The sequence below is a fragment of the Pelmatolapia mariae genome, linkage group LG16_19 (assembly GCF_036321145.2).
Source record: "Pelmatolapia mariae isolate MD_Pm_ZW linkage group LG16_19, Pm_UMD_F_2, whole genome shotgun sequence".
Taxonomy (NCBI): domain Eukaryota; kingdom Metazoa; phylum Chordata; class Actinopteri; order Cichliformes; family Cichlidae; genus Pelmatolapia; species Pelmatolapia mariae.
In genome coordinates, this window is record NC_086241.1 from 2,993,620 (window position 1) to 3,013,098 (window position 19,479).

General features: G+C 40.1%; 1 protein-coding gene across 1 annotated transcript in view; it reads left to right on the plus strand.

Annotated features, from left to right (window-relative positions):
* pth2ra (parathyroid hormone 2 receptor a) overlaps positions 1-18,801 on the plus strand; it is a 58,071-nt gene extending 39,270 nt beyond the window's left edge. Inside the window, exons 10-12 of the mRNA XM_063499934.1 lie at positions 7,340-7,478; positions 15,922-15,963; positions 18,255-18,801. Coding sequence (XP_063356004.1) covers positions 7,340-7,478; positions 15,922-15,963; positions 18,255-18,641 — 568 coding nt within the window. The 3' untranslated portion in view covers positions 18,642-18,801. The remainder of the gene's footprint in view (positions 1-7,339; positions 7,479-15,921; positions 15,964-18,254) is intronic.
* The last annotated feature ends 678 nt before the right edge of the window (positions 18,802-19,479 follow it).

Sequence of the window (19,479 nt, forward strand, 5' to 3'; positions counted from 1 at the left end):
CAGAGCAACAAGTGAAGGATCCACTGATGCAGCATCAGATATTTACTGAGTTTCATTCTCAGTGAGCCAAAATACTACAGACTGCCACAGACCAAAGATGGGCACATTAGTTTAGGATGATTGGCCACAGGTATGAGACAGATGGGTTGTATAGAGCGCTCTGTGAATGTGTGAATGAATGAATATGATGCTTTATCTACATTAGGGGAAATGCATTGTTTAGTAGCTTTTTAACAGACCTGAGACTGAAGGAAGGGTGGTTCGAACCACAAACCATCTATTTAGAAGAAGTTCTAGTCTATGTTTTGACCCACAGCCGACCAACATATAGAATCTTTTCTACTGACGGCTGTAAAAAAAAGTTCTAAATATCTTTGCTGGCAAGCTCAATTCTTTCAGATCAAAATTCAAGTCTTTATCATATCAACCTGACCACATTATTCACTTTGTTCTGGCATCTGAGTTTTCTCTGACCTTCATGACAGATCTCCTGTTCATAGTTTCTCACCTGTCTCCTTTCTCTCTCTAACTAAAATGAATCCTGACAAATTTCATATAAAAGTTCTGCCTGTCACTTTCCCCCCATGCTGCTCTCAGTTAGCGATCTGTCTCTTTTTACCGGGTGCATTAAATGATTGCTTCAAGTCAGCTAGTGTCTTCCCGCTCAGATACAGCTGTTTTACATAATTACAGTGCATGTTCAAACTTTCCTTCATTTCTGAAATTCTTGAGGAAACCATTGCTCATCAGGCTCGCCAGCCAGTTGACAAGAATATCTGACAAGTTCCAGTTTGGTTTCCATCAAAACCAGAGCAGTAGTGAAAATGACTAATGATATTATTATACGTGTAAACAGGCAGCTGTGCTTTTCTGTTTAGACCTAATAACTTCAAAAATCTCCCCTACGTCAGTGAATGTTTCATTACTATTACCCTGAATGTCCTGCCTCTCAGTTCTGGTAAAAAGTTTGACTAAAGACGTCAAACTGGTCTCTCCCTGAGAATATCAAGTCATCTGCTAAAAATCTTTGTATTACTTTTGAATAGCGTTTGACCTTTGAACCTCGCATCCTTAAGCTCACCCAGTTTTATTTCTTTCATCTAAAAAACACTGCAAAATTAAAAAAAATTGTGTTAACCAAAATCATTTAGATTTAGTACTCACTTTAATGCTCTATCATCTGAATTATATACAAAGTCTATGAAATGAGGTGAACTCACAGAAATTCACACCATGTGATGTAAATAAAGACAAATGTGTTTATGCAAGTTAAAATATTGTTGGTAAAATATTTGTTTCACACTGCAACACAATAACACATCAGGTGCTTTTCTCCTAAAGTCACCAGCAAGCTTATTGACGCTGCTGTGAAGACAGCTAGAGCTGTTTGGGTCAAATTAATTTGTATAAATAGAGGAGGAAATGTGGAGAAAAGTGACAGAAATTATAAAATTTCTGTGCAAAATATGTAACAGCAGCTTGATTCTAGCGGTACTCCTTATCCTGGTGGCTGTCAGGGGAAAATATTTATAGCGATTCCAACACCCGTGTTTGACAAAGTTTGACCACTTTTCTCCAACATGGTCAATCCATTAGCAGCTGGGAAAGACATACACATGGCGTTCCTAAGCTTACTGTTGCCAGTGTTCCTCTGATAACCACCAATGCTCAGTTTCAACCACTAGCAAAGAGCTAAACAAACACAAGCTCACTTAGCTTGATAAGGGTGAGTCTGCAATAACGCAGCAACTGCTTACCAGAAAAAACTATTCTTGCAATGAAGATATAATTACAGTGCAATAAAAATTGATCCAGAAACCATAAAAACATGTGTGGGCTACCTTGGCTGCTCATCTTAAAGAAGGCGATAATGCTTAATGTGGGGCCAGGGGCTGTTATAGAGGGGGTTGGGGTGCCCCGGTGTCCACAAAGGGATTGGGCTGTCTCAGGCAGACATAATGTGAGATACTGAGTGAGGCTTGAAAGAGTACGCAACTTGTCACTTTTACCACACACATGCAGAGTTCATGCAGATGAGTAAACACACTAACATAGCACTATATGCCCAATGCAGACCCTCACCTTAACAAAGACGTGACACTGGAATATAATTATTCGAGTTGTGAGAGCTGGAGTGTATCCACACACACACACACACACACACACTCTTCCACATTTGCAATTATCACCATTTTCCCCCCTGCTGGTGCTGGCATCAGTGTGTCAGATAAAAACATAATTACAGTGTATTATCTCACAGGACTGTAGTTCTGAATGCCGCTGGCGAGGTCGTTCTGTGTAGATGATTTGTCAGAAAAGATGATCCAGTAAACTGGAAGCTGAATACACGTCATACACACTCGTTTTATTTGAATTTTTAAAACTTTTAAACTGAAAAATACAAACACGAGAACACAAATCAATACATTAAACATTAGATGTGACATTAAAACAAGTCACACATCCTGTGGTCAAGTGTTTTTCCTCCATTCAGAGTTTCTTATCTAGTTTATCCAGATCTGAGTCATTATCATAGTTACGGTCTACTTTTTAATGTTTAGTCTCCTAGTTTAGGATTTTCACTGTTTGCTGGTTTATTCATATTTCTCAGTTCTTTGTTTAATTTGATTCCCTTTCATGTCCACTCTGTCTCTGTGTGTCCTTCCTAGCGTCCCCCGTGTGAAGTCAGTTTTGTCTTTGTGTTGTTGTTTGCCTTTCTGTGTGTCGAGTCTGCACTTTCTGCATGTCCTGTATTTAGTCTCACTGTGTCTCCTTCCTCCTCTGTCAGTTCCCTTGTATTTAGTCTATTCATGTGTTTGTTTGTTATCTTTCCATTTAGTTATTGCCTATCCTGTTTCCTTTGTCTCTTCCCCAGGTTTTGTCTTTTTGCCTCCTTGTGAAGTCAGCCATGTCTCTGTTTGTTTACCTTTTGTCTTATTGAAGTTTGTGTGTCTTTGTCTCAGTGTTTATTTATTTATTTATTTTTTGCTTCCCCTGTCTCGTTACTCCTGATTTGTCTCTGCTGTGTCTCCAGCTGTCTCCACTTGTCCTAATCACCTTCCCATATTGTCTCAGTCTCCCTTTGTCCCTTGTTGGAACCTGAAGTTATATTCCCTTCGTGTTTCTCAGTGTTTTCCAGCCTTAGTATTATTGCCACTTTAGGTTCCACTCAGTTTATGTTTGTAGTTTTCCTTTTGTATTTTATGTTTTACTTATCATTGTATCCCAGTCACCAAAAAAGGTAAAAAAAACAAAAAAAACCCCCCTGCATTAAAAAAATTAAAATCACTTCTAATGTTGTGAAAGAGAACACAAGCAAAACAAAATCAATTTATAGCTAAAATGTACCACTTCTTGAGTTTTGACAACAAAAAAAAAACTCATCAAAAAGTAAATTACTTTCAACTAAAGAAATGTTTTCCTTACTTTCCGTGCTATAAAGCAAACAAATGATGCTTCCATCTTCCGGTTTCCATTTTCTCTCATCCTCCTCACCTCTTTCTTTGTTTCCTTTTTACTCACTTAACCTTTCTTTTTTTCTCTTAGTTTTCCCCGTTTCTTCCTGTTGCCCATTAATTTTCCCTTTTTAATCCTTTTAGTAGATTTCTTTCAATTAGCTTATTTCTCGGAATCAGACCATTCACACACACAGACAAAATCATTGAGATAAAAAAGCTAATGGACCACAAGGAGTTCATCTTTCAGCAGGAAAAATTGTTTACACCTTATTTTTCCAGCTCCAAAAAAGAGGAGATGAGAACCCACACGGCCAAAATTGAAGAATCAAGTAAAAACTTGATTTGATTCTTAGAATTTGACAAAAACACGTCCATTAAACTTTGTCTGAGTCATCTTTCTGCTCATCTGTTCCAGCAGTTACGAAAATGGAAATGTAAAAGGGATCTGATGAGAGATTCACATACTGAGATCAACAGTAACATTATAACTAATTAGAACCAAGCTGTGCACTGGTTTCCTCTGCTTTAAATTAAGTGAGCTAATTTTTCCATGCCTCCCTCTGCTTGTCCAGGACAGCGAGGTATTCCCAATCCAACTGAGAGATATAATCTCTCCAGCAGGTCCTGGATCCATCATGACGCCTCCTCTCAGTAGAAAGTGCCTGAAACACGTAGGAGGGGTCCAGGAGGAATTCAAGTCAGATGCCCAGACCGCCTCAAATGGCTCCTTTCATTGTGGAGGAGCAGCAACGCTCACTCCAAAGTTTAAATGAGGCACCCTTCAGAGGAAGCCCTTTTCCAGTGCTTGTATCCGCGATGTGATCTCGTGACCACAGTTGAGAACAGGAACAGAATCTATATCAACCAGTAAATTGACACCTTTGCGTTCAGGCTCAGCGCTCTCGTCACAGCAACATAATCTGTGGAAAATCAAGTTTTTTTTTTCTTTATTTCCAAACTCTGATGATCAGATCATGTTTCTGGTCTGCTGAGCCAGTCTTTAGTGATACTGCCACAGAGGTTGTTTAGGTTGGTACAACTCTGATGTAACTGATGGCTCTGAAAGGCACTTTACATCAGTCAGTGAACACATATCACAGCCAGGGTCGTCAGCTGTATGCGCCCCATGGTAATGCACAGTCCCTTCAGTTATTCATATAGTCGAGACCTGAGGAACTGACAAGGCGAGTGAAACAGTTACATTAACATGTCTGTATCTGTGTATTTAAATAAGTGTTAGTGCAGTCTAACTGTAGATTATAAAGTTGAGTAAATACATTTAGTGAGCATAATTGCAGAACTTCAAAGGATGGCTATGAGGCTGCACGTGGAATTTATCAGTTTATTTGATTGGAACAAACCATGCCAAATATGTGCTGATGAATTTTGAACAAAAGCCTGAAATGTCTTCTTGTGAATGCTGTGGGTGGACTAATTAGATGAAACATGAAAAACAAATCTGTTTCATTGTTTTTCTCTAAGGTCACGCAGTCGTTATTAAAAAAAATTAAACTGGCTGCAGATTATGTGTTTGATCACGCCAAATCTGCCTTTTTACCTCCATGAATGAAGGTTCATTCTTTGTTTTCACATGTCCGGTGCATCGATGTTTTCATGCAGAATATTATGAGATTTGTTTTTCATTTGCGTGATTTAAATGCATACACATGTTTAGCCTTGTGCCTTAGTCAAATTAAAGTTTTGATTTCAATTTATGCAGCGAAATTGGAAATTTAAGAGACAAACACCGACAAGTTGATTTTTAAAGGGTAATTTTAAAACATTCACAGTAAAATGTTCTTCAGAGACAGAGCATCAGTACTCATTCAGCTCCTTAGTAATTACATTTGGTCCAACCAGTTCTATTCTTTGGTCACATTAAAGGAAACGACTGTCTGCTGTTATGATGTATACACATGAAATGCAAAGCAAAACTTTCACTGTGTAAGTCATGTGAAAACAGTCGTTGGAGTGCTTTTGAACTCTGGCTTTTAACAGCCAATGTTATCCTGAAAACACAACCTTATGCTTGGAATTAAGTAACAGGAACCTATTTTAAAAACCACCTCTAAGCCCTTTCCTTTTTTTTCTCCCTGACACTCAGTATAAGAAAAGTTGAATCATACAAGCTTTGGCTGCCCACAACTGGAAACCATAAGCGTGTCCTTGGTGGTGTTAAGAAAGAGTTTATGAAAGAAGTGTCAACTGAATGTCTCTCCAAAGTTGAAATATTTTAAACTTATAACAGGTATTCACATTCTTAGGGCACATTTGCATAAATCTGTATGAATATTCAGCATGTACAGTATCAGTATGGCTGTTTCTCAACTGTTAGATTTGGTTTCTTGGAGTCATGTGCTTCCCCCTCTTAACCCTGAGTCAACCACATCTAGCAGATGGGCAAAGAAAGATCTCATTAATTACAGGATAATATAGGAACACCCACTTTAGTTCTGCAGGAATGTTAGCTTGCTAGCTTTTCTGATTTTTGTTTTGTTGTTGTTTTTTTTGTACAGGAAATTCAAAATGATGTGCATGTGACAACTTAGAGTACTGCATAATATTTCTGTCACAGATGAAAAGCGAAGTTATAACTGTGATCCTGGCATGAGCCACACACTACAGCACATTAGGAGAAATCCTCAAAGCTTAAGGATTTCTCCTGCATTTCCAACCTTTTATGCATCTTGTCAGAAAGTTTTAAATTCATCGCATGATCTAATTTACTGTGACTTTCAAACTGCTCCTCTGTTGCAGACTGTAGCAATCTTTTGCTGGAGTTGTTGTTCCCATTTCCCCCCGGGGGTGTACAAGGGACAGCAGAAATTTAATAGGCTGCAAACTTGCTCCTCACTTTCCAGGATGAGTCATTACATGAAGTTCTCATCTAAGCTTAAAGGCAGTTTAGACATTTCAGTGTGTTTTTCAGACCAAAGGCAGTACAATCCAAAACAACCCAGATGGTCTCATAAATTAAAAGCATGGAACTGATCCCTGAGCAGTATATTCCTTGGAGGCCTGTACTGTGTAATGAGCGTGTGCACTGGCACTGCATTTGTGTGTGCACATGTATTCTGGTGCATGTTTCAGCTAGCTGGCATAAGTCAACTTTAACACAGTATGTGTTTTAATGCTCATCTACTTTATTAAATGCTTGAAAGTGAAACTGTGCACACTTCCTTCAGTGCCGTTGTTGATGAGCTGATGATGGACTGCAGTTAGCCGTCTGCAGTGACTGGAACGTGTATTTGTTCATATTGTTAAGGCTGTGAGATACTTCCCACTTTTATAAAGCATTCATAAAGCTGTCAGTTTGATTTCTAGTCAGTGAGCTAAAAAACAACAGGTTGAATCCATCCCCACCAGGAAATAGTCCCAACAGAACAGAAGTAATTTTATCTGATGCATTCAAACATCTGTCTCTTTTTGATTTAAACGAACGGTAACTAACGGGATTCTCACTGAAACCAGAAGTGGAGACTGAAGCTTGTTATATGCTCTGGGAAACGGAGACCCAGAGTTTGTTTAAAATCATTTATTATGCATGTTCTCCCAAGACTGAGCCTAAATGATAAACTGAAAAAGTATACTTTAGTTCTGCAGTCTAGTTACCTTGCTTAATTAACATTCCCCGAGCAACAAGTTTGAAAACCTGTCCTGTACTTTTGTATTCGAGCCAGGAGAATTAGCTTAGCTTGTGTGAAGAACAGATGCTTGGCAATAAAAAAAATCACTACCAATTCTGCATCCAGAGAAAGTATTAACCTGGCAAACATTAAATTAATTTGCAGCTAGTTAAGCTGTACACTGTAACGATGGCTGCTTTCAGTCACTTCGATATGAAAACTAAACTAGAACTTCTGTCTTGTGTGTCCCCGCAGGAAACTGGCAAAGTCCACTCTTGTGCTCGTGCTGGTGTTCGGCATCCACTACATCATCTTCGTTGGGATGCCTCATACATATCAGGGGCCAAGCTGGGAAATCCGAATGTACTGTGAGCTGTTTTTCAACTCATTTCAGGTACTTTCTGTGTTACACAACATGTAATGAGCGCTTCACAGCCGCTTCTTCCTGTGAAAAATGCACCGAGCAGCAAACACACCTGCACCAGGTTAGTTGCTCAGACTTTTGGTGATCCACGAAGGGAATGCAATTTTGGTGCACAGAGCAAGTGCATTTTTCATGGCCACTTGGACTTGCTTAGCGTTGGACCTGCTCCATAATATTTTGGCCACTTTTAACTAAAAAACAAAAACATTTTGTTTTCCTAATTTTGCAATTTTTTTTTTTGTTTGTGGAAACTTTCAGCCGGTCAGTCCAAGCATTATTTGGCAAGTTAATGAGAGACAATTTACAACTGTGCAGTCCCCAACAGCTAGAGGGGGTCTACAATGAACATTGTTTATTTACACTGGTACACACAAGCTCTTTATATCTATTCCAAGGTCACAGGCATCTGTTCCATCTGCTGTCTAAATAAACACGTGTAAAACCACAATTGCACCCTGCACAGCGAGTAGTGAAAGCATCAAGCAAGCAACTTAACTCTTTTTTTTTTTTTTTGCCTGTCCCGTTTGGCTCTTTTGCCATCAGAATTATTGTCTAAAGGCGAAGAAAGATGCCCAACGGATTTACTTTACCAAATAGACCATCCCAGCCTTGCTGTAATGGTCTATTTGATTCACCTTTTATTGTTTATTTCATTTTATTTTCACTTGCTAAATACGGGACAGACTTGACGGGGGAAAGAAAGGGGAGAAAGAAAGAGGGAAAGAAAAACAGCGGGGAAGAGGGACGGGGATGAGGGGCAAAAAAACAAAAACCGACAAAATAAGCAGACAAAAAATACATATATCAATCACCTGGATCACCTGTTGAGAAAGAAAAAAGAGAAAACAAGCAGAAGAAAAAAAAAGAGCAATATAATAAACAACATTATCGCGATGATCCATGTGAATATGACAGTAAATACTTAATATTAAACATTATTGTGCAGCATGTAAGATCGACAGCGCACAGTGTGCTTTGAGGTAGGAGCCAAAAAGGGTGTAGTTTGTGTGTGTGATCACCCGTGTGTACACCTGTGAGCATGAGTGCGCTTGTATTTAAAAGGTTCCTTCATGTAATGATCTGCTAGAGGGTGTGGGGGGCCACAGTCCCATCCTCCAGGGCATGAAGCAGGTATGGAGGAGATCAAAACTCCAGACATCCAGAGGCCCCCAGAACACAAGAGACCAAGGAAGACCAACAGAGGGGCAGCCGCGCCACTGTCCCAGAAAGAGCTGAGGAGAGCCCCAGATGAGGGGTCACTCAGCAGCCGCGGAGCAGAAGCCAGGGGGGGTTGCAGTGATGTGCCCGTGAGCTCCGCCGGCAGCCAGCTGTGCCTGAGTGACCGAGCCCCAGGCCGAGAGGCCGAGGGCACCCCACCCCCGAAGTGGCCCGAGCGAGCCCCAGGCTCCAGGCCCCGACAAGCAGCCAGGAGTGAGCCGGTGGGTACCTGGACGCCCATCCCCGGACACAAAGAACCACCAACGCACCGATGTCTGAGGGCGTCTGCCACTGGCAGGGGAAGTGGTGGGGGGAGATAGGCCTCCATACCTTGGAGGGCCTGAGATGTCCCCAGAGAGGTGGCGTCTGATACCCGACCTGACATATAGACACAAACAAACAGGCACACTCAAATACAAACATCCATTCCCACCCTCATGCTCTCATTTGCAATTACTCAACACTCAACCAACGTGGAGACAGACATAAAGAGACACTGTACACACAATCACACTCCCCAAGCATACTCTATACCCCAGGTCTAGGTACCCTTGCCCCTGGAGGGGGAAACTGCACCCAGACCCAGGTAGTGTTACCCTTTTCCCTGCAGTGGGGAGAAGCAGACTGCCCCGACTCCGCAGCAGCAGGGAGGCCCCACATTCCAGACCCCAATCGGACGGCCAACTCCTCCTCCCAGCCCCCCCGCTCCAACAGGCAACAGAGAACGGTGGTAAAGCGACTTTACTCATGAGCATATCCAGTTTGGCAGTTTTTAATAATGATTCCACTCTTTCCAAGCCAAATCAGCAGGTGTCTTGGGTACTGACACATTTCAAACGACTCGCCACAAATCCACTAGAAACCAATCAATTAACAGTATCACCAGTGCTCCTGCATTTTTAATTACAGTACTGTTAGACCTGTCTCGGCAGTAACGATGTGAGTGACAGGGATTGTAGAGATTTACGGTGCTCCCTGAATCAAGAGGCTTGTACTGCCACAGCGGCTCTAAAGATTTAGCATTTAGAAAAGCCTTTAATTACTGCTGTTGCACTGCAGTAGCATTTAAAAGCAGATCATTATAGATTTTTCTCCGGCCAAATAAAAATAAGCACTGTTACACACACAGAAGAGTAGATTTCTTTAAGCTCTCTGACACGCCCAAAGAAAATTCGAAAGGGAATTCATCTTATTTGCCTCTGGTAGTGTAAATAAAGTGTAATCGAACTGCTGTGTTCATGTTTTGGATGTAATCTGAGTAACAATAACTTACTGAGAATCTTCTAGATCAGGGGTGCCCAATCCCAGTCCTCGAGAGCTACCGTCCTGCAGCTTTTAGATGCATTCTTGCATCCTTCAGTTATTTTTCTGAAAGTGACTGAGTCGTGGATATTTTATCACTTACACGTCAACTAGTCTGCTCACTTATTACATTTTTCATGTCATGGATCGGGATGGCCCACAATTATCTTCTCTAAATGACACTGGATGACTGTCAGTGACATGAACATAATTCATTATTCAGTGAAGCGCCTTCATAATGACTCTGAGTGCTGCCTAAATTTAAATGAGCAGTTTATAATTATATGTAAGTGGGGTTGAGCCCTTTACTGGTGTGAACTAGATTAACTAACATACATGAACAGAGTTTATTTTCAGCTTGGCATGAATAATCAGCAAGCATGTTACTAAAATGTTTATTCCATACATGTGTAAGCTACTGTTTGAAACAGCTGAAACTTTATGCTTCAGCATAATAAATAAATAAATAAATAAATAAATAAATAAATAAATGAATAATAATGAATAAAAGAGGCCTTTCATGGGAAAAATTTTAAATGCACGAAACTTTGTGTAATTTTTAGTCATATGTACTCTAAAAGTAATTATAGAAAGGAAAACATGGTTTTTAAAGGTCACTATACAAAATTTACGATATTTTCCTACAGTTGGTTTTCGCTGGTCGCCTGCGCTGAGATGATGTCGTTTTCATAATTCGTAGTTTCTTTTAACTAGTTTCAATTAAGTTTACACTTAAGTGTTTTGCAAATTATCCACTGTCTTTTAAGTATTTTATAATAACTGACCAAGCCTTCAGGCACATTTACTTAAGTTTTATTATTAACTAGTCAACCATTTATTACGATGAACATTCAACACTCGAGAACTTCTGAAAGTCGTGTAATAAAAGGTCTTTGTGGTAAAGGTGCTTGGTCTTCTCTCTGAGGCCACTGATTGCTGAGCAGTGTCACAGGAAATTATATAGCAGACACAATGTGCAATTAACAAGAACTTAAAAATGAAAAAAGGGGAAAAAAAGACATTTATAACTTTAGTAAAAAAAAAAAAAAAAAGGTGAAACTAATCTGACATATTTGTTCCAACATGAGTGATTTTTGCATTTATTTGGAAATTAATCCTGTGTAATCTAACTGTCGGGGTTCTCATCTTAAAAATAAATAAATAAATAAATAAAATAACAGCTGACAGAGTGGTAAACATGATGCCGTCTTAATGTAAAATGTTGCTGGCGTCAGATTAAAAATGACCCTGTAGTTTAAAAAAACTGACAGTTAAATATCGAGATTCAAGATACGTGAATCATTTTGTTTTTATTAACATTTTACACAACTTGAGAGGGAAAATTAAATAAATTTGTAAGCAAAAAACCTAAATAGATGTAAATGTCAGCTTTAACGTTACTCTGATTTACCAGCAGAACAAAATAGACTGTCATTCCTATAATAAGTACTTTCCTTCACATAACACCACATTGCATTATATTTATAAAAAAAATAAATCCAGAAGACACTCATGAATAATTCTGTATGTCTTTTAAAGGTGCATAGTCAGTGTAGGTGCAGGGTAAACAAAATGGAGCCAGTCTCAGTGCCAAAGTCAAGCTTAGGTAGACGTGAATGTGCAAGGAGTCTGTTTAACAGTCGTGGTTTCAGAGTCATTATTCAAAAATAGGAATATATATCAAGTTCACAAAACTGTGACAGTAACTTCAGAGCACAGAGGCTTCACAAACAGGAAGCATGACTCTTTAACTTTGTTTACTTTGTAGTTTCGTAACCTTTTCATGGCTGGCGGTGGCTACGATTAGACGCATTAGGCTTTCAGGTCGTCTGTTTGGCCATCCCAGGCTTGTGGATACAATATCTCAGGAATGCCTTCAGGGAATTTCTTAGTATTTGGCACAAACTTTGACTTGGCCTCCAGGATGACATGATTAAAATTTAATTTGACTGCAACTTCAGTGGTTGGCAGAGTCATACAACCGCAATGCGGCATTTCTAATTTACAGAATAAAGGATATGTGTGTACAGCAGGTTTTAAAGGGTAAAGAGACAGGAAGCGTGTGGAACATTGTATCAGCTTCAAAATCCACAAAAGCTGCCTGTGGGAAGATTGTTCTACCTTACTAATAAATGGACCCCAAAAGCTCTGATCCATGTCTGATAATGTGCAGCTACATCCTTAAATTAAGCTAGTAGGGGGCCATATTCAACCAACCAGTACATACAAGACATTTTATGATTTTTTTTTTTTTAAATTAGGCTGATGTGTGCACCTATGCCAGCTGAAGCCAAAACAAAACACCATGCTTGAATTTGTGATGGGATCCAGAGATGCAACAAAAACACAATTTTCTGCCAAAATGAGCACAAAAATTACGTACTGCCCCCCGATGAGCCAAATAACCCTCAGCTGCATCACTCCATCCACCTCAGCATCCACCTCAGCATCCACCGCAGCATGAGCGCATTTATTTGAAGCCACAATATTATCATGGAGACAAAAATTGCTCTGAATGTGTAAATTAAACACATTCACTGGCAAACATTACTTGTTATTGCATTTATCCAAATACTCTAAATAAAAGTAAACCCTTAGATAAAAAAATGAAGTTAAGCTACATGCAGATGTAAAGACAGATGCTAAGTATCATTTGTATGGAAGTGATGTCTGGACAGGTGCTAAGCAACCCACAGGGCTAGATTAACCTGCTGGGAGGCCCTGGGGCGGAAGTTATCTGCCAGGCTCTTACTCACCTCAGTTCCTCCAATTCTCGTTTGCATGGATGAGTGCTCCCAGACTCCAGGTTTGGTATGATTGGTTTTGCAAGTGACAATTAAGTTAAAAAATGCATTTACAAAGATGCACTCAAGCACATTAGTGTAGTGATAAAGGCCTGAAGTGTAATGGATTTTTTGGAGTTAACCCATTGCCCTTGTGAGGTGTCACTGGATCAGAAGGCCCGGGAAAAGTTTAGTCACAGTGAGGAGAGTATGATGACCTCTGTTTGCTGATAGTGCTGAGCTTTCTGGCTTTACGAAAGGTAACAAGGACACCCCAGCTGCTTTTTCAATATTTAATTACAATATGGATAAAAGTAAAGCTCTTAATCTTTGATTTCAGGTGTTTTCAGTCTCATTCCTACAGGTGTATAAAATCAAGCACCTAGCCATGCTGTCTGCCTTTGCAAACATTGTTCTAAAGAGCTCATTAAATTACAGCTGTGCTGTAATGGGATGCCGCTGTTGGCTGTAGCTCAGGTGGTAGAGTGGGTCACCTACTCACCGGAAGGTTGGTGGTTTGATCCCAGTCTGTTCTAGTCTGCATGCCATATATCTTTATTATCCCCACGCTCCGATGCATCCATCGGCGCATGAATGCGAGTGAATATTAGATAGAAGCACTAAAAAAGCTTACATAAAGTGCTTGTGTGATTGGGTGAATGCACAAGTGAGTGCTCAGTGAGAGTAGAAAAGCGCTATATAAGAACCAGTCCATTTACCATTCCATTCACTGTTTCAACAACTCTTACATTATTTATATTAGATATTGCAGAAATTGTAAACTTGGTGCATTTAGGAAACACAGCAAATATCAATGCTCCAAACCTTCTCTGGCATTAACATCAGCACAAAAACTGTCCACCAGGAGCTTCATGGTATCGGCTTCTATGGCCGAGCAGCAGTGCATTGCATAGGTGGCGCGCTACTTTAGTCCATGCAGTCTGTCAGGAAGGTAGAAGAGCATTTATGAAACTACGTGATAGAACGTCCTAATTGGACAACCACACCTGCAGGCACGTATCTTCACTCATCCTCCTTGACATTATCGATATTACCCCCAGTTTCATTTTGAGACGACATCAACAGATCTCCTGTAGCGTCACATTTCCTTAATATTATGTTAAGTACATGTAAAACTTATGGGCAGTACACACCTGCAAAAAAACAAAAAAACAAACAAAAAAAAACCAGTAGATGAACATCCAGCTGTCATAGGGAACATCATGGACAGTCTGTCAGACAGACAGATGACCATTCACACCTAAGCCTGATTTACAATCACCAATTAACCTAACATGCATGTTTCTGGAGTGTGGGAGGAAACTACTCCACAGAGAAAGCCTCAGCTAGTCAGTCAATTCAAACTGGGCACCTATGGAAACTTTATTCCCATTCCTCCAAGTTATTCCTACATTTGTATGTCAGCACAGCAGATTTTACACTGAAATAGATGCTCTCACTCGTTGCTGTGTCAGGGTCTTGCAGTGCAGTGTAGTAACACTATTAGCTGCACTATATTATTTTCTGGCTTAATATTTCTACTTCTGTTATAAGTACGTGCTTCTTTTGATATTGGATAAATGTCTCTGATTCTCTGAATCCTTTTTTTTTTTTTTAACTCAAGTTATTATTTTCTCTCCTATTTTTGAAATGCAGGACCTGAAGCTGTAGAATATATATTTATTTACTCTTTGGTAACATTTTTATGAACAAAGACTGTGAAATAGGTAACCTTGTATACTGATTTCAGGGGCAATGATTGTGTAAAGAGATTAAAATGAGTAATTTTTCATATTAAGAGAATTTGCTACAGTATGAGCCTTAAGGGAATATTTCTTAAATGAGAGGTTGTCAACCTGATGTTCAGGAAACAATGCTGAGCTGAGCTGCTGGTTTTCTTATAGAACAGATCCAAGTTGCCAAAATCAAAATTAGAGACGTTGGTGTCTGTACATTATTAACGTTTTTCTGTTTTTCAACAGCTTGGCAGAGTATATTCTTCTTCAGTTACTGTCACGATGAAATGTTTAGTAAAATCAGAAACTAAAAATCTCTCCAGAGAACTTTGGTTTGTTTTGGCTTTTCAGAGATTTACTGCCAAGATGTCTCTCACTAGTTGTGCGTCACACCTTGCACACAAACGCACACTTGAGCATGCAAACACAGATTGTCTGTAGACACCTGATAATTCATAACTGTGTTAAAAACTTTCTGGTTCAGTGAACAGAAGAACAGACGGAGCCAGAGACACACTTTCTTTATTTTAATTAGATAAACACTACAATAAGAAAAATCTTCTACATCCTCAGTAAACATGAAGCCATAATTTTGAGCTGAAATATATAAAATCAAACGTCCGTTTATTCAAGTATTTAATCGTTGAGGAAAATGTGCTGGGTGTAAACTGGATCTATCCGAATCAAGTACATTTAATGTGACCAGATTCCTGTCATGGCGGGGTATGCCAGTGACTTTTATAAACGCACCCAAAAGCCGACACTGGAGCGAGGAACTGCATTTTTAAACCAAAGCGAGCCTTTATTGAGGCTGGTAAACATGTAGGAGCGACAACTAAACAGAAACCTAAACTGTATAATGAAATGACTATGATGAGACGTGGAAGGAAAACAAACGACCTGACAATGAACAACAGAGGACTTAAATACACACAGGAGGTGATCAGGGGAAGTGGAAACGCATGAGGAAACAGCTGACTAGAATGAACATAATGACGTCACAGGGGAAGTCAAACTAAACACAGCGACAAGGACACACAAGAGTCTTTCAAAATAAACCAGGAAACACTGAGAAAATAACAAAAATCAAAGAATAAAACTAAAACATGCAAAACACTGGTTCGCAGACCCACTATCGCGACAATTTCATTAAATTAAACAGTTTACACTGTAGGTATTTAACAAAATTACATGGAAAGTTTCCATTTTTTAAATGTATTTAAATCAAAGCGCTGTAAACTGGTTACCTGCAGCATCACTATCATCTTAATAGCCGTTCTTTGTATTGCATGTAGATCAAAGTGGTATAGAATGTGATGATCACACTAAATGTCTGAAACAGTTCATAACTTGTATTTCAATTTTTCTTTTCAGGGCTTCTTTGTGTCAATTATCTATTGCTACTGCAATGGAGAGGTGAGTAGGCAGTGATTTAATCACACTTGATAGAAGTACTTTGACAGTATAACTAGAGAGCACGGCTGCTGTCCCTGTCAACATGTTGTTGATGCTTCAGATATACTCAGTTTTTACTACATCATTGTATAATTACATGGGAACTCAGTGCTAATGGGTCTGACTTGAAGTTAGATTTTATTTTGATCACAAGTACACAGCTGCAGAGTTGTGTGTCTGCGTCTTTCACAACACACTGTTGTGTCCACAGACAGACTGTCAGGTTTTTGTACGCCTGTCTAAGTGCTCAAAGCTGCCTTTGTGGTAGTTCCTCCCACAGCTGGTGTCGGGATCACATTTTGCCGTGATGACACACTCAGAGACACGCAAACAGACTGACAACATGAAAACAATTCCAGCCCCGCTGATGCAGCTGCTGATATCTCCTACAAAGGGTTTAATTACTCCGGTGGTACATGTAATCTGTGGTCAGGCTGATGAAGCGTGTTTTTCTCCGTTCATCTGTGCCGCCATATTATCTGACTCTTTATTATCTCATTCTGCACTGAGAGTGCAGCGCTCAGCACTCTCAGTGCAGAATTAAAGTTCCCATTTCTGACACTTTGATCTTTACAAAAAACTTCTCTCGCTTTTTTATGCTGTCGTTCACTTTCCCTTCGTGATCCTCATTATCCTGCGGAGCTCTCCTTTTTATTCTCCGGAGCCTTTCAGAGTCACCAAAAACCAAACAACGCCAAATTAAACTGAAGGTTTTTATATTCTGTTGAATAAAAGCGCCATAAAGCAATTTGTTATTTTGTTATTAACAGTGAGCCAAATGACTCATGTAACGTAAAAGGGTCTCAGCCAACACTTGGAATTAACACCCTACTCTGCTGCTCCGTGGAGCTTTAAGCTGCTCCTAATGCTCTGTTTTAGTCATTCAGCCCACGCGCTGCGTGCACAGTTGAATCTTTTTCATCCGCCTGCATATAGGAAAGTGTAGGCTGCCGTGTCCAGCAAACAATCTCAAGTGTTTGATACCATAAAACAGTAAATTCACATGTAGGACTGTGCATACGCACAAAGGCAGAGATCTGCATACACACTCTAGTCATCAGATTTATGAATTCATGTGTAAGCCGGGTCCTCTTTTTGAGATTTCAGTCATCATGAAATTTTATACATGTGCTCGGGCTTCATTTCCACTACGATTCTCAGCCATGCCCGGGTGCAGACACTCGCCTGTTTCATCACTGCTGTATTTGGTGCATAGCATTCGTACTATAAGTTATTAGACATGGCGATTAGGAATGCATCAAGGAAGAAGTTTATTTTCCTTCTAGTTAGGAGTGGAGAAAATTTTTTGTTTGTTATAGAATCAACATATATCATTCCCTGTATACTGATAATGCAAACAATGGCAGTCAGAAACAGTTTAAAATAGCTCTTCATATCATCATTATCACTTTGATCTTTAGATAGACTATTGGCCTTGAAGGAAAGGTCAAAGGTCAAATATGACACGACGTTTTAAAACTTTTTACAGTGCTTTTTATATGTTGACAATACTCCACACTTGTCTACACCCTCACAAAGTTTTATCAGAATTTGTTCAAAACGTTATCATTACAGACAGAAAACATGTCTGCCAGCGCTCGCGAAAACATAACTTCCTCATCAGAGATAAAAATAATGTTGTCTTTTCAGGCTTTGCTTTCTTTACAAAGTGTGTCCCTGTGCTACCTGTGCGAGGGTCACACAGTTTTACTGGACATCATTCCTTTCAAAATACCTTCATGAGTGGGAAAAGGCGGTTTCTGTGTTTGCAAATGGTGTATATAGGAGAAAGTGACACAATTAAATGATTCAATTAGCTGTTTGTTTGATGGATGAACTGCTTGTTCAGGTTAGGGTTGCACAGATTATCCCAGCTGGCACTGAGTGAGATGCCTCTTGCCTCCTCGACAGTTTGCTTGACGTGACCGTCAAGTACCGAGGCAGCTTGCCACATTGACGCTCACACCTGCACCTTATTTACAATCACCAGTTAAACTAAAAAGCATGTCTTTGGAGGACTACCTGCAGAAAACTGTGGTAAAACATGTAATTTCCACACGGGAATGTAAGCAGCAATAAGATCTGAAACAGGGATTTGCATGCAGTCTGGCTGCTCTGATATTTTAAACAAAATGAAACAGGAACAAGGAACCACTCAAAATAACTCAAAATATTTCTTCTGCACTCTGATCTTTGAAAAAAAACCTCAGCTTTATGTATTTACGGGCTTTGTTTCCCCCACACCCCCACAGGTCCAGACAGAGATAAAGAAAACATGGACACGGTGGAACCTTTCCTTTGAGTGGGAGGGTCCAGTTGTGTGCGGCCGCTACCGTTATGGGTCTGTGGTCGTAGGTCTGAACAACAACAGCACCAGCAGCCAGTCCCACCTGGCTGGTGCTGGGCCTTCCACACGCTCCACCACGCTCGTTTCCAGCCGCGTTTACCGGAGCACAGGTCCACCCGTGATCAGCATGCATGCCACCCTGCCAGGATACGTAATCAGTAACTCGGATCCATCCATACCCGAGGAGCCTGAGGACAGCGGTCCCAAGCGGGTGGATGATATCTCACTGAGGGAAAATTTGCCTGTTCTAAATATGAGTGGAACGGCTGATGATGAGGAGGAAACGCTGTAGCAGACATCTGATGTCAGAGTGGGCCGTAGTAACCGGGCCAAACCGTTTACTCTTGTGTTATTCAAACTCTGAAGAGGGATGCAAAGACAAACCAAAAGTGTGACTTTGCAGACAAGAAGAGGAAAAAATGTCCCGGACATTCATAAGAAGAAGAACTAATGTGAACTTTTTATACAGTACTGTAAATTGTGAAGAAATGTTAACTGTTGTCATTGCTATACTGTTTTTGCTGCCAACGATCACCAAAATGCTGACTTTTAAACTTCTACACACAGAGCCTTTAACAGCGCACACAGGTCACGGTGAAAAATGAAGAAACATTGAATCAGTTTGACGGAGCTGGAGTCACAGCCCCACACATCACAGTACACTGGCAGCAAAAGCTGTTGATGGCAGACTGTTTACTTATGAACATCATTTGTTGGAGCGTAAGCAGGCTGGCTGATAAGTGGTACAAGTTGGCAACACTGCTGCTGCTCCAGCCCCTTTATCTGACAGTGGCTTATTACCTTCAGACATTTCCAAATGACAGGAGGTGAAAAGCTTTTGAGCACCTAGTCTAAAAAAGGACTAAAATAATTGAGTAAAAAATAAAACAGGTTTTTTCCTCAGGGAGGGCAACACCACAGTGCCCTCTATTGCCTCACAGCCACTGGAGGTTAGCTTGGAAATACGCTGTAGCATGTTTAACAGCGGTCGTCTGACGTTATGGAAATTTCAGCATCTTTTCCAGCCATCACCTTGATTGTACAGTATATCACATGAGTGCCACATCCAAGCTAGACTCGCACAGTAACACAAAAATAGACGTTACGGATTGAATGGTAAGGTAAAAATA